The sequence below is a fragment of the Anas acuta genome, chromosome 16 (genome assembly GCF_963932015.1).
Source record: "Anas acuta chromosome 16, bAnaAcu1.1, whole genome shotgun sequence".
Lineage (NCBI taxonomy): Eukaryota > Metazoa > Chordata > Aves > Anseriformes > Anatidae > Anas > Anas acuta.
In genome coordinates, this window is record NC_088994.1 from 6,954,622 (window position 1) to 6,968,607 (window position 13,986).

Sequence of the window (13,986 nt, forward strand, 5' to 3'; positions counted from 1 at the left end):
GAGCTCCTCCAATAACGTGTACTTGGTCACGAAAGAGAAAGCCAGCCTACTGCAGCCTCAAAAACCAGCTGGCCCACCTTCCCACAAAAGCAGAAGAAACTTTCTCCACTCTGGCCAGCACAGAAGGCTGAAAGTGACTCCCTCCAGCGTTGAGGTGGGCAGGGAAGATGCCAAGCTCCCTGGCAGCGTCCATCCTGTGAGGGAGTCCGAGAGAAAGTCACCCATCCCTGCAGATGGTGTATTCAAAGCTGCCGCGGAAGAACAGGCTGCTACAGAAAACCAGAGGATTGAAGAGATGGCTCGGGCTGTGGTGCGGCAAGTGTTTGAGAGGGTGCAGGCTCTGGACCAGTCTGTCTGCGTCTTAAAGAGGTCTCTCCATGGGATCCAAGAAAGACCATGTGCAAGTGCCGAAAGCGAAGAGCCTTCAGAGGCATCTCCTCTTGACAAAGAGCAGCAAATTGCACTGCTGGCTAAGAAGGTTGTGGCGAATGTGATGAAGGCCCTTGAGAAGTCCTGGGAATCTGGCACGCCCAGTGCATCTGAGCCAAGGCCAGAAGGCAGCCAGAAGGAGCAACTCTTGGCCAGGAGAGCGTCCCAAGTGGGGAAGCCAAACGAAAAGAAACCGAGGGAAGCCCTTGAGGGAGCATTCTCACAGGCTTCCCTTGACAAGGTCACCAATGAAGCTGTTGGAAGTGTCTGCGACACTTTGGAATCTTTCGTGGCTTCCCGGGTTGAGCAAGACTTCAACTGCAAGTATTCTGAAATCTTGGCACTTCCCACTCTCGGTCCCTCCAACAAGCAGCCACAGCCATCCCAGGTGCCTCTCACAAGGCAGGGCATGAGGGAAGGGCAGGGACTACAAAGAGCATCAGAATTGAAGAGCCCAGAAGCATGGCCGAGAGACAAGTTGCCCATGATCGCACCAGTGACAGACAATGATGAGGTCTCATGCCTGAGTCGCAGGATTGTGAGGGAGAGCATCCAAAAGGCTGTCTCCGAAGTTCAGCGGCTGCACACAGAACTGCAGGCCTATGCCAGAACCATTGTCCTTAATGTGATTGAAGAAGTGAAGGACAAGATGCAGAGGGAAATGAAAGCAAAGGCCTTAGACGCCGTTTCAAGCAGCAAAACCCTGGCAAGCGGGATGACGCGCTCCTTATCGGAGCAGAGCTCTAAGTCCGCGACTGCACGGATGCTGGAGAAGAACTTGGGAAGGTGTGTCAGCAAACAGTCTGTGCCCAGCAATGGGAAGGAGAGCCGTCCCTCGGAGCACCTCCGAAGAGGCTCTGAGCAAGGTGCTCCCATGGCAGGTTCTTCTGCCCCCACAGGGAAATCCCAGACCCAGCTGAGGTCCGAGAGCACCACGGGCACCATCCCTCCCACGGGCCCACAGTTTCTCAGGCAGCCGGCTCCTCCATCTGTTCCGAAGCAGCCTGCCCAGAGCGGAGCACGGAGGCTACGCGTGCGTGTCAGACCGATCCCATTCAATCCTCAGTAGCCTGAGGCGGAAGCAGAAAATAAAGAGCTTACATCCAAGTGCTTGCTTGTGCCTCCATTTCTTCAAGCCAGGCCGTGCTGTGCTTGGGGATTTTCCCTACACCGTGTGGTGGTGTCACCCAGCTGGGCAGCTGAACTCCAGCACGAGCACTCTCTCACTCGCCCTCCTCAAGCAGAAAGGGGGAGAAAATAGGATAAAACGGGCTGCAGGGTTGCGATAAGGACAGGGAGGCCACTCTCCCATTAGCATCACGGGCAAAACAGGCTCAGCCTAGGGAGATTAATGTAATTCATGACCTATTAAAAGGGGCTAGAGCAGTGAGATACTAAAAGCAAACTAAAATCACCTTCTCCCTTCCACCCACTTCTACATCCACCCTCCCCCCAGGTGGCTCAGGGGAACATGGAGTGGGGGCTGTGGTCAGTCCTTAACGCTTCATCTGCTACGCTCCTACACCGTCACTCTCTGAGTGTGGCTGAGCACAATCTGTTAGGATGGGACATCACCCAAAAGGAAGAAGGAAGTGAGGCAAGTGCTCGGCCTCTTGGGATATCGTAGACCCTGCATTGAAGGGTTTAGTGAAAAGGCAAAGTTTTTATATGAAAAATTGACTGGAGAAAAAGAATTAAGTGGAACAAGGGAGATGAGGAAAAGCTGAGGTTGATCAGGAAAGCGTTGTTAGAAGCTCCAGTGCTGAGCCTCCCAGATTTAGAAAGACCCCTTTATTTATTTGTAAATGTTTCTAACCAAACCGCATATGGAGTACTAACTCAAGAATGGATAGCCAGGCATTGCAGCACTCCAGTCATGAGAGTGGTCCCACCACGTCTCCGTGATGGCAACCAAGTCGTAGGCTGCCTGCTGCATGATGGCTTCCAGCTCCTCCTGTTTGTTACCCATGCTGCGTGCATTGGTGTAGATGCACTTCAGCTGGGCCATTGCCTTATCCCCCGGCCTTGCCATTGTTCCCCCTGGCACAGCTCCAACAATCCTCGTTTCAGCCCCATCCCCCTTTTTACCTAGTTTAAAGCCCTCTCAATGAGCCCTGCCAGCTCCTGGCCCAGGATCCGTTTTCCCCTAAAAGATAGGGGCCCGTCTGCGGCCATCAGGCCGGGTGCTGAGTAAAGTGCCCCATGGTTGAAAAAAACAAGATTTCTGTGTTGGCACCAGCCCCTGAGCCACGTGTTTATCAGGTGGGTTTTCCGTGTCCTCTCTGTACCCCTCCCTGCCACCGAAGGGATGGGCGAAAACACCACCTGCACTCCCGCTCCATCCACTAACCGTCCCAGTCCCCTAAAGTCTCGTTTGATAGCCTTCAGGCTTCTCTCTTCAATGTCATCACTACCTGCCTGGACTATCAAAAGAGGAGAATAGTCAGAGGGGCGAACCAGGTTGGGAAGCATCCTGGCAACATCCCTGACCTTGGCCCCAGGGAGACAGCAGCACACTTCCCTATGGGTAGGGTCAGGCCGACAAATAGGACCCTCTGTTCCCCTGAGAAGAGAGTCTCCCACAACAATAACTCTTCTGTCTTTCTTGGTGGAGGCAGTCCTGAGGCGTGGAGGTGACCTCCTCGCCCTAGGCATCCTCCTGGGTACACTTGCTAATTCTTCCTCACCCACCGGTCTCTCAAGCTCCAGGGCCTCAAACCTGTTGCATAAGGGCACCTGGCAAGGTGGGGCCGGAAGGGGAGGGCATCGCCTGCCATGTCGAGCAGGGACCAGTTTCCATTCCTCCTCAACTCCCAGATCCCCTCCCTCTGCCCAACGGCGACAGGGCAGGGGGTCCACCCTCATTTGGGGTGTCTCACCCCGGTACCTCTCCTTGAGGCCCTGCAGGGAGTCGCTCCACCAGTCTATCTCCCGCTCACACTCCCTGATATCCCTCAACCTCTCCAGCTCCTCCTTGAGCTCCGCCACCATGCGGACCAGGTCATCCACCTGCTCACACCTCACGCACGCAGTTTCTCTGCCTCCCGCCGATGGCAGCAACAGGCTCAGACATTCCCTGCATCCGGTGACCTGAACTGCTGCAGTTTTGAACGGGCAGTCGGTCTGGGTGTGTACCGACTTTCTGGAGAGCACACCGTGCCTGGTGGAGACCATTATCACCTAGCTGACGGCTGTCCTTACAGGAGGTGTTGGTATGGGCGGGGGGGAGCGCTCTGCCCTTCCTGCTCGCCCTGCCTGCACCAACTGCCGCGCCAACTGCCGCGCCGCACCATGTGCCATGCCATGGCTCCCTCAAGTAGGCTCGATGCCGGAAAAATGAGCCCTGCCTGGCCCGATCCCCTGCTCCGCTGCAGAACGCGTCTGCCCCGGAGCCGATCGCCTCGGCAAATGGCAGGGAAATGGCGGTGGCGCCCGATTGAAACAGGCCGCCGTTGACGCTGCTGGCTCCGCCTACGCCTCATCAGCCTCCCTCACAAGGGCTGCCGGGTCCTGGCGGCTCCCTCAAGTAGGCTCGATGCCGGAAAAATGAGCCCTGCCTGGCCCGATCCCCCGCTCCGCTGCAGAACGCGTCTGCCCCGGAGCCGATCGCCTCGGCAAATGGCAGGGAAATGGCGGTGGCCAAAACCTTACAGCTCATTCTCCTTGTTAACAATCGGACAGTTTATGAGCCTGAAATAAGGGACCAAATTCATGTCAAGGTGTGGGACTGCAACTAAAAATGACAAGGTTGCAGTGGGATTGCTCGGCACCTGGCGAGCAGTCTCTGAGGCCTGAAAGAGCCCTGTGGGACCACAGTCAGAAACGTGTGGTTTGCCAGACAGTGAGGGAGCTGCGGGCTCCTTTACTGATCCGACTGCTATGCCATCGGCCCCTCTGCTGCTACAGCCATCTCAGGCCTTTGCTGTTTCGCCCCCGGCTGACCTGGACGTGCCTTTTGACCCAGGCCTCTTGGCCTTCACAAGGAGATGGCTATGCTTTTCTTCGATCCGGGAAGAATGGGATACACAAGGCCCGAAGGCAGAGTTGCTTGACAACTTAAAGCAGGACTTATTGTTCAAAAGGAGTGGAAAATGGCAGCGACTTGTTTGTAATCAAGAAAAGGAATGGAAAATGGAGACTGTTATGTCCTGGAACTTAAAGGATCGTTTGTTACTGTTAGAAATGGCTCAGTCTTCCCAATAGGATTAAATCAAAAAATAGGATTTATTAAAAGAATAGAGGTAAGCAAACAGCGCTGGGTGCACCGGGAGTCTCCGCTCCACCAGGATGCACACCACTTACATCAAGTAGCTGATTTTTATGCTCCTAGACTAACACATATTCAGTACTACTTCTAAAAAAACTAGGTTATTATAATTAGCTTCCAGGGTCCAGTCCCTCCTACTGGAGCATGCGCATCAGTCTCTGGTGGTCCCTCTGGGGGTCTCTAGGGGTCTTTCATGCTGAAGGCTCGTAGTCTTCCTCTCCAGGTTTTTTTCTTGTCCTTCCCCTTTGCACTCCTTGGCACCGTGTCAAGTTTATACAGCATCCCCTGCAGGTCTTGTCTCCTAGCCGTCCTTCAGCTTCTTTTTTTTCTTCTTCTTAATCTCTTGGCCACCTGGCCAGATAGCAGGGGCTTGCATAGTATCCCATAACAGTCACTAGTTGTTATCAGTTGTTCTGAAACCCCCAGACCTCAAAGACTTCATACAAACACAAATAGCTTTCTTATTAAAACATTCCTCACCAGCCATTCACAGGGACAGTCACACCTATAGCAGTGTTAAGTTAATCTCGAAGAAGACAAAAAAAAAAAGGCTGTAACTGTTTAGAAATAGAAGTCCGGAATAACAAAGGCAAACAGGTTCATAAATTTGAGGAGTACTTTCTGAAGACTTGATAAATTGACTAGAATGAGGGGGAGACTGGGACACGCTGCATCTGTGGTTCAAGAATTAAATTGCCACTGCAGGACCCAGAGGCAGACAGGACTGTTCTTTATTGACACGAATTGTTAAAACATTCCTCACATCACCTTTCCTGATTGTACGTATGTGTAGGCATACTCGGCTTTAGTATGAAGGAGCAATGTTCTGTATGTTTAGAAGGTCTGATGTGCGTGTGTGCGTGTTGGTGGAGCGTGGACTCCCCGCACACCCAGCGCTGTTTACTTGCCTTTTATACCTTTTATCAGTGTAAATATTACAAAATTCAGGTTGAGCTGAGCCTCCAGCAGCGGGCAACGAGCCCGTTCGCTGAGGAGGCGGCAGAGGAAGACCTGACTCCTCCTGCAGCAGCTTCGGTGCTGCAGACGAACACCCGGCGGCCGCCGCCTCCTCTGCACCCTCCCCTGCCTGCCGGCCCCGGGCCCCGGGCCCCGGCCCCGCGGCAGCCCCTCGGCAGCCCCTCCGCCTGCCCCGGCCCCGCGGAGGAAGAGGCGTAGCCCCGGCCGCCGCCTTTCAGTTGCGGCCTCCCCGCGCAGCCGCAGCCCGAGCCGCCGGCCCGGAGCGCTGGCCGGAGGCCCGCCGCGCTGCCATGGCGCCGAGGCGGTGCCGGGGCCTGGCTGCGGCGGGCTCCCTGCTGCTCTGCGCCCTGCTCCGCGCCGCCGCCGACAGCAGCACGGGCCGAGTGGGTGTCAGGGCGCGGGGGCCGGGGCCTGGCCGGGCCGGGGTGGGGTGCTGAGGGGAGCGGGGCGGCTCTGGGGCCGGTCGTGCCGCGGCTGGGAGGGGAGCGGAGCGGCCCGGGGGTGGGCTGGGGAGCGGGGCGGCGGCTGCCCGGCCCCGCTGCGCCCGGCTTCGGCCACGTCGCTGCTGGCCCGGCCGGAGCATCCCGGTATCTTCCTTCTCTAGGCCCTTGTCCGGCTGCTCTCCGAAGTGGCCGCTCTGGGTTGCTGCGCTCAGGGGCTCAGGGGCTCAGGGGCGCGGTGTCTGTCCGTGGCAGCTTCTGTGCCTGCAGCCGAGCCGGGTGTTTGGGGAGAGCCGGCCCGCGAAGGCAGCTGTGCCTCTTGTTGGTGCTCTGGGCTCCCGGGAGGACCTCGGTGGTGTCCGCGCAGGAGTGGTGTTGTGGCCCTTTGCGTCCCGCCCGTGTCCCGTGTTGGAGCCTGGCTGGGAAGGAGAGGGATGCGTAGCACTGCTCGGGGCTGCTTTGGTGCCGTGCTCCACCCTTGCAGCCCAAGGGCAGCTTGTTTTGGTCAGGCTGCTGGTCTGTGTGTGTGGGTTAGAGGCCAGCTCTAGAGCTTTAGTTGCCAAGACGGACGTAGTGTGTTCTCCCAGCAGTTTGGCAGCTGGGGCTGTTGGTGCTGCCTGTGTTGCCTATTGCTGCACGTCCATTGACTCGGTGAGGTTTGGCGTGGCTAGCCCTGTGCCGTTACTCAACAAGATCTGTAGATGTTGCAGTAATCGTGGGCTAAGTAGTAAGCACTGAATCGGCCAAATGGGTTTTCTAAAGATTGTAGAAATCTGTCTGTGGCATATGGAGCGCATTGTGCCTGTAGGAGAACACCAAAGCAGTTGGATGTATTTCTTGTTGATGATAAGTACCCCAGGTATCTTGACAGTGCTTGGGGAGCTTGTCAGCTGTCGTATGTTAACTCCTGATTGGTATTGTCCAGGAAAAAAAAAAAAAAAGGCTCCGGGGCAGGTGAATTAAAAGTTACCGCGACAGCAAGCCTACGCTCATGGCTTGGTGTTTTTTGGTCTTTGCACTTAACAGTGACTGAATGTTCCTTTTTCTCATGGTACTAAAATGACTCAAAAGAAAGTCTTGAATTACTTGGCTGTTTTGGGAAATGCAGGCCTTGGCCTGTAAGTTTGACATGGTTCTCTGTAAAGCTGTGTGTTTTGGGGAGGGTGGGGGGAAATAAAACTCCGTGAGGAAGCTTGTGATGGCCTGGGGATAGGGTGCACGGGAGGAACAAGAGAGGAGCTCAGCCTGTGCAAAGAATGGAGGTTCTTTGGCATTTGTGTTGTACCAAAGAGCTATGTCTGCCCCAGTTCTATTCAGTGGGGTTGCTGGCCGTTGTTAACCAGCAGGCCTGTATCATCCAGTTCGGACAGTAGATATGAAGCTGGAGTTCAGTCAGCGTTCCCAATCCTAACTGCTCAAGAGAGGTGGTTAAATGGAATGGGCTTTCTTTTCAAGAAATGTTGTAAGGTGTGAAGTTGCAAGCTGAACCTGGCAGAAACTTACGATCTGTTTCTTTCTTTTTCAGGGTTGGTTAAAACCTTATGGCTACTTGCTTCCATGTGACAGCCAGATGTCCGCCTTGCAGGCAGGAAAAGCTGTGCAGTCTGCAGTGGCCACTATGCAACAATTCTATGGGATCCCAGTAACGGGAGTTTTGGACCAGACAACTCTGGAGTAAGGTGATCCTAGGCTACTTTTGTCTTTCCATTCTCAAGGCCTTGTCTATTAGCTGGGTAGTTATTCCAGGAGCCAGAGGTCCTCCAAAGGGATGGCTTTCACTGTCTCAGCCCAGTCAGAGAAGTCTTGGTGTTTGTGAAAAGGCGTCCCTAATGAACACACGTGGACAACTCCATCTCGCTCTTGTCAAGATTGTTTTCAAGCATGAGAAGCTCTTGTTAAATGTCATTCCTGTTGCTGGTGCAAAGGTGAAAGAGGAGTGCTGTGAGTTTCTGAAGGCAGTGAACATCAAGGGTTTTATTGATTGCTGTCTCTGTCTGCATGTAGGTAAAACTCTGGCTTGAGAAATGATTTCTGATGTAGTATTTCTTAATTAATGGGAGTTGTGGATCTGCATAGCTGCTGCCTGTGGCGAGCTGCAGTTTGGAGCTGAAGAGAGTTGCAGCAGCCTAATGAGGACAGTCAAGACCACTCAGCTGTTGCTTAGCTGATGTTTGCTGGACATTAGATGTTACGTGCTGTATGTTTTTTGTAGTTTGCGATGGGTTTCTTAATAGCACAGAAGCATAGGCCTAAAGTGCTGAAGCTGGAGGGAGTCTGTTCCTCGAAGGCTGTTGCCTTGAGTCTGCTGTTGAGTGCACACTGCTAGATGTAGCGCAGAAGTGGTGTTTGTTGCTGTGACCTGAATGTCTTGTATCGCCTGAATGTCTGCGGTTCGTCTAGACTAGAAGAGCACCTGTAGACTGTAGCAGACTGCAGATAAGGTCTCAGTAATGCTAAGGACAAAGGGAAGTGTCTTGAGAAAACAGGTTGAGGATACGTGATTTCCTGTCAAAAGAGTAGTAGAGAATACTTGGACGAGCCTTCTCCTATTCCACATTCAGCATCAGCTCAGCAAACTTTGTGTCTGCCTGCAGTTAGTGGGTCGAACGGCAATTTGACTTAACAGCTAAGCAAAGATATAATCCTGGGAGTGTGAAATGAGAGAGAAGGCGTGCTAGTGCCTACCAGAAGCGCTCACTGTTATGTTTGTCATCATCGCGTAGACCTGAGAGGAAGCAGGAAGTAGTCTTGTGTTGGAGGTGTGTGGAGTGATTGCCTAAAGAAACTGGGCAAATTCAACTGCTTCAATTCCCGTTGTAAAGACAGGTAGAGCATTGAAGAGGTTTTCAGGGCAGGGTGCAGCTGCATGAGCTGAGTGTTCCCCAGGCTTTTAACCTTCGATGTTACCACGCCAGGGGAGCAGGGGAAGGTGGTGTGCTAACTCTAAGAAACAATAGGGAGCGTAGAGTGGCGTGGAGACACTGTGGCTAGGCTCTGTGCCAAGAGGGGGACTCGGTTGTTCTCGAGCACAGCGAAACTGATGAAGTGCACCTTTGCCACTCTGAGCCAACAACCTGTCACGGTTTTGGACAAAATGCTGTACCCTAGTGCACTTTTGCTAATTCTGCTGGTTTCCAAAACCCAGACGCACTGCTGGGCATAGCTGAGAAGTACAGAGAGGTGAGCACTGTGCCTGAGGAGAGGGCTCCGAGTCCCTGAGTGTCCCTGTCTTTCTAGCTGTGGCCCAGATGAGGACTTGGAGAAGGAGGTAGCAGGCTGCTGGACCTCCCAGTCGGAGTCAAAATCCCTCTGCTGCCAGGCACCAAGCCTGTCTTCTACAGGACAAAGCTGGGCGAAAAGGTAAGAGAAGGAGGAAGGGGTGGAAGGGGTGGCAAAGGTCTCTTGTGTCACGGGCTCCCTCGCCCTCGTTCCAAGAAGGCCTTGTGGCCACCTGCGCTATGGTTGGAGCTCCGGCACTTTGGTCCCAGTGGGTGGAGGAGTCAGGGACGGATGCTCGCGGCTCCGCAGCACAGAGACATTTCTAGCCGCTGGCCCGAGATGCCTACTTTGCTGGTGGGGTTTGGCCTTCTCTCCCCAGCCCAGGCCGGACCCTCAGCCCAGGCCTGGTGGGGGTGTTTTTGATGGCTTCAGAAGGAAGGTCCAGCCGGGAAGTAAGGCCGGAATCAGAAACCTCTAGCGCAGAGGCTGGCAAAGGCTAGCCCGTGTGCATGAGGAGCTTGGAAGTGCCTTTGTCTCTGTGCTGCTTTCTCCTGCCCCGTTCATACTCTGGACCACCTCTCTTGCAGCTGCACCAGCCTTCCGCTCAGTTTCATCTGGAAGATCCATATTGTCGCCTACTGCGCACAGAGTACAACTGCCTGCACGACCCGCATCTGCAGGCCTACTACAGTCGCAAGGACAGCCTGCAGAGCCTGAAGAGCAAGGGCTTCATCACCAGCAGTGGCAAAGTAGGTTTGGACGTGGCGCTGACCAGCACAGGTCTCCTCTGGCAGAGGCCAATGGGATGAGGTTTAACGCGGCTCAGTGCCAGTTCCTGCACTTTGGCCTCAAGAACCCCGTGCTTGGGGCAGAGTGGCTCAAAAACTGTGCCGAGGAAAAGGATCTGGGGGTGCTGATTGATGCTTGCCTCAACCTGAGCCGGCAGCGTGCCCAGGTGGCCAAGAAGGCCAACAGCATCCTGGCCTGTCTCAGGAATAGTGTAGGCAGCAGGAGCAGGGAGATAGATGATGGTCCCCCCCTGCACTGTGCTCTGGAGAGGCTGCACCTCAAGTGCTGTGTTGAGTTTTGGGCCGCTCAGGACAAGAAGGGCATCGACGCCCTGGAACTTGTCCGGAGAAGGGCTACGAAGCTGGTGAAGGGCCTGGAAGAAAAGTCCTGTGAGGAGCGGCTGAGGGAACTGGGGTTGTTTAGTGAGGAGAAGAGGAGGCTCAGGGGAGACCTTCTTGCTCTCTCCAACTCCCAGCAAGGAAATTGTGGGGAGCTGGGGGTCAGCCTCTTCTTGCAGATGACTAGGGATAGGACTAGAGGGAATGGGCTCAAGTTGCGCCGGGGACGTTTAGGTTGAAAACTAGGAGCCATTTCTTCTGAGAAAGAGTAGTGGGGCCTTGGAAGGGGTTGCCCAGGGGAGTGGCGGAGTCACAGTCCCTGGGAGTGTGTAAGGAAAGCTTGGAGCTGGTGCTTAGCGACATGGTGCTTAGTGACATTGGTAGTAGGGTGATGGTTGGAGCAGATGATCTTGAAGGTCTTTTCCAACCCTGCTGATTCTATGATTGCCAGCGCGCTTGCTGCAGCCGCTTGTTGCTGGTGGGGGGCACAGGGCTGCTGCGCTGCCTTCCATGGGAGCAGACGTCACCCCAGCGCCCTGCTGGCAGTGCCCACTCCTGCTCTTCTCAGGCTGCCTCGCGCTGCCTGTGCGTTGAGGAGGCAGCCGCTGTGGGGCCTGGTGCAGAGCGAGGAGTCCACTCGGCCCTGGCTCGGAGGGAGGCAGCGTCCCCAGCGCTGGGGAGGGGAGAGGATGGAGAGGAGCTGCTCCCCTGCCACTGGCAGCTACCTCGACAGTTCTCGGGAGCTTTCTGCCCTTGTCTCTCCATAGGTGGTCTGCTCTCTGAAGGAGTTCAATGAGTACAGGCAGTATCTGACCACGCTCAAGCTGGAAGCGGAGAAAATCAGGAGGCAAGAAGAGGTAGGCAAAGCTCAGCAGACACGTGTCAGTGGCACGGTACAGAAGGCCGGGGCTTTCCTTGTTGGATCTGAGGGAGGCGGGGAATGCAGAAGATGTGCTGGAGGGCCAGGTGTTGTGGTAGGGAAAGGATGACCCAGCCCCAAGCTCAGCTAGCGCAAGCTATTGGAGGGGGGGGAGAGATGAGTGTGTGTGTGGAGGGTGCTGGATCAGGAAAGCCACTTGCAAGCACACAGAGCCCTGAGGGAAGCCCTTCTCTTCAGCCCTTGTTGCATGGCAGAAGGAGGGTGCTGGCATGGGCGGCATGAAACCTCAGCACGCAGGGACGCGAGGCATTTCTGAGGCAAGAGTGAGCTAAAACCTGCTGTTCCCTTTCAGGAAAAGCTTCAGCAACAGTTCGCCAAGTTAAAGAAACTTGACGCAAGACTGATGGCGGGGAGTGACCGTTCTCGCCAGAGCTCCTCCAATAACGTGTACTTGGTCACGAAAGAGAAAGCCAGCCTACTGCAGCCTCAAAAACCAGCTGGCCCACCTACCCACAAAAGCAGAAGAAACTTTCTCCACTCTGGCCAGCACAGAAGGCTGAAAGTGACTCCCTCCAGCGTTGAGGTGGGCAGGGAAGATGCCAAGCTCCCTGGCAGCGTCCATCCTGTGAGGGAGTCCGAGAGAAAGTCACCCATCCCTGCAGACGGTGTATTCAAAGCTGCCTCAGAAGATCAGGCGGCTAGAGAAAGCCAGAAGATTGAAGAGGTGGCTCGGGCTGTGGTGTGGCAAGTGGGGAAGCCGGAAGAAATGAAACCAAGGAAAGCCCTTGAGGGAGAATTCTCACAGGCTTCCCTTGACAAGGTCTCTCCATGGGATCCAAGAAAGACCGTGTGCAAGGGCCGAAAGCGCAGAGCCTTCAGAGGCTCTGCTGGCTAAGAAGGTTGTGGCGAGTGTGATGAAGGTCTTTGAGAAGTCCTGGGAATCTGGCACACCCAGTGCATCTGACCCAAGGCTAGAAGCCAGCCAGAAGGAGCAACCCTTGGCCAGGAGAGCGTCCCAAGTGGGGAAGCCAAAAGAAAAGAAACTGAGGAAAAGAAACCTGTGAGAATGCTCCCTAGAGGGGCACCTTGCTCAGAGCCGAAGAGGCTGTGAGCAAGGTGCCCCCATGGCAGGTTCTTCTGCCCCCACAGGGAAATCCCAGACCCAGCTGTGAGCATTCTCACAGGCTTCCCTTGCCAAGGTCACCAAAGGAGCTGTTGGAAGTGTCTGCGACACTTCAGAATCCTTCGTGGCTTCCCAGTTTGAGCAAGACTTCAGCTGCGAATATTCTGAAATCGTGGCGCTTCCCACTCTTGGTCCCTCCAACAGGCAGCCACAGCCATCCCAGGTGCCTCCCTCAAGGGAGGGCATGAGGGAAGGGCAGGGACTACAAAGAGCATCAGAATTGAAGAGCCCAGAAGCATGGCCGAGAGACAAATTGCCCGTGATCGCACCAGCGCCAGACACTGATGAGGTCTCATGCCTGAGTCGCAGGATTGTGAGGGAGAGATCCAAAAGGCTGTCTCCGAAGTTCAGCGGCTGAACACAGAACTGCAGCCCTATGCCAGAACCATTGTCCTTAATGTGATTGAAGAAGTGAAGGACAAGATGGAGAGGGAAATGAAAGCAAAAGCCTTAGACGCCACTTCAAGCAGCAAAACCCTGGCAAGCGGGATGATGCGCTCCTTATCGGAGCAGAGCTCTAAGTCCGTGACTGCACGGATGCTGGAGAAGAACTTGGGAAGGCGTGTCAGCAAACAGCCCGTGCCCAGCAATGGGAAGGAGAGCCGTCCCTCGGAGCACCTCCGAAGAGGCTCTGAGCAAGGTGCTCCCATGGCAGGTTCTTCTGCCCCCACAGGGCAATCCCAGACCCAGCTGAGGTCCGAGAGCACCACGGGCACCATCCCTCCCACGGGCCCACAGTTTCTCAGGCAGCCGGCTCCTCCATCTGTTCCGAAGCAGCCTGCCCAGAGCGGAGCACGGAGGCTACGCGTGCGTGTCAGACCGATCCCATTCAATCCTCAGTAGCCTGAGGCGGAAGCAGAAAATAAAGAGCTTACATCCAAGTGCTTGCTTGTGCCTCCATTTCTTTAAGCCAGGCTGTGCTGTGCTTGGGGATTTTCCCTACACCGTGTGGTGGTGTCACCCAGCTGGGCAGCTGAACTCCAGCACGAGCACTCTCTCACTCGCCCTCCTCAAGCAGAAAGGGGAAAAAATAGGATAAAACGGGCTGCAGGGTTGCAATAAGGACAGGGAGCCCACTCTCCCATTAGCATCACGGGCAAAACAGAGTCAGCATAGGGAGAGCACAAGTCTGATGAGGAGCGGCTGAAGAAGCTGGGATTGCTTAGTCTGGAGAAGTGGAGGCTCAGGGGAGACCTCATTGCACTCTCCAACTTCCTGAAATGAGGTTGTGATGAGGAGGGGGTCAGCCTCTTCTTGCAGATGACTAGGGATAGGACACCCAGAACAACCGAGCTCTAAAAGGGGGACTCTGGCGGAGGTGAGGTGTGCATCTTGGTGGAGCAGAGACTCCCGGCGCACCCAGTGCTGTTTATAATTTATGAAATTAATAGAGTTAAGCAAACTGTGATTGTAACCCTATTTGGGACTCAGTCATTTATAACAACTGGGGGCTCGTCCGGGAT

The 13,986-nt window shown here is 54.9% G+C and overlaps 2 protein-coding genes across 2 annotated transcripts in view; both read left to right on the forward strand.

Annotated features, from left to right (window-relative positions):
* The first annotated feature begins 4,058 nt into the window (after positions 1 to 4,058).
* Positions 4,059 to 13,404, forward strand: LOC137865672 (uncharacterized). The gene is made up of 7 exons (XM_068700933.1): positions 4,059 to 4,148; positions 7,640 to 7,788; positions 9,352 to 9,474; positions 9,713 to 9,785; positions 9,921 to 10,082; positions 11,228 to 11,317; positions 11,693 to 13,404. Exons 1-7 carry the CDS (start codon positions 4,059 to 4,061, stop codon positions 12,233 to 12,235), a joined length of 1,230 nt encoding a protein of 409 aa, XP_068557034.1. The 3' UTR covers positions 12,236 to 13,404.
* LOC137865473 (fibrous sheath-interacting protein 2-like) overlaps positions 5,706 to 13,986 on the forward strand; it is a 48,495-nt gene continuing 40,214 nt past the window's right edge. Inside the window, exon 1 of the mRNA XM_068700569.1 lies at positions 5,706 to 6,057. The gene's annotated coding sequence lies outside the window, so the exon portion shown is untranslated. The remainder of the gene's footprint in view (positions 6,058 to 13,986) is intronic.

Coding starts and splice junctions, on each gene's coding strand:
- LOC137865672 (XM_068700933.1), top strand. CDS start 4,059: ATGGCGGTGGCCAAAACCTTACAGCTCATTCTCCTTGTTAACAATCGG. Junction 7,789..9,351: donor TTGGACCAGACAACTCTGGA/GTAAGGTGATCC, acceptor CTGTCTTTCTAG/CTGTGGCCCAGATGAGGACT. Junction 11,318..11,692: donor AAATCAGGAGGCAAGAAGAG/GTAGGCAAAGCT, acceptor GTTCCCTTTCAG/GAAAAGCTTCAGCAACAGTT.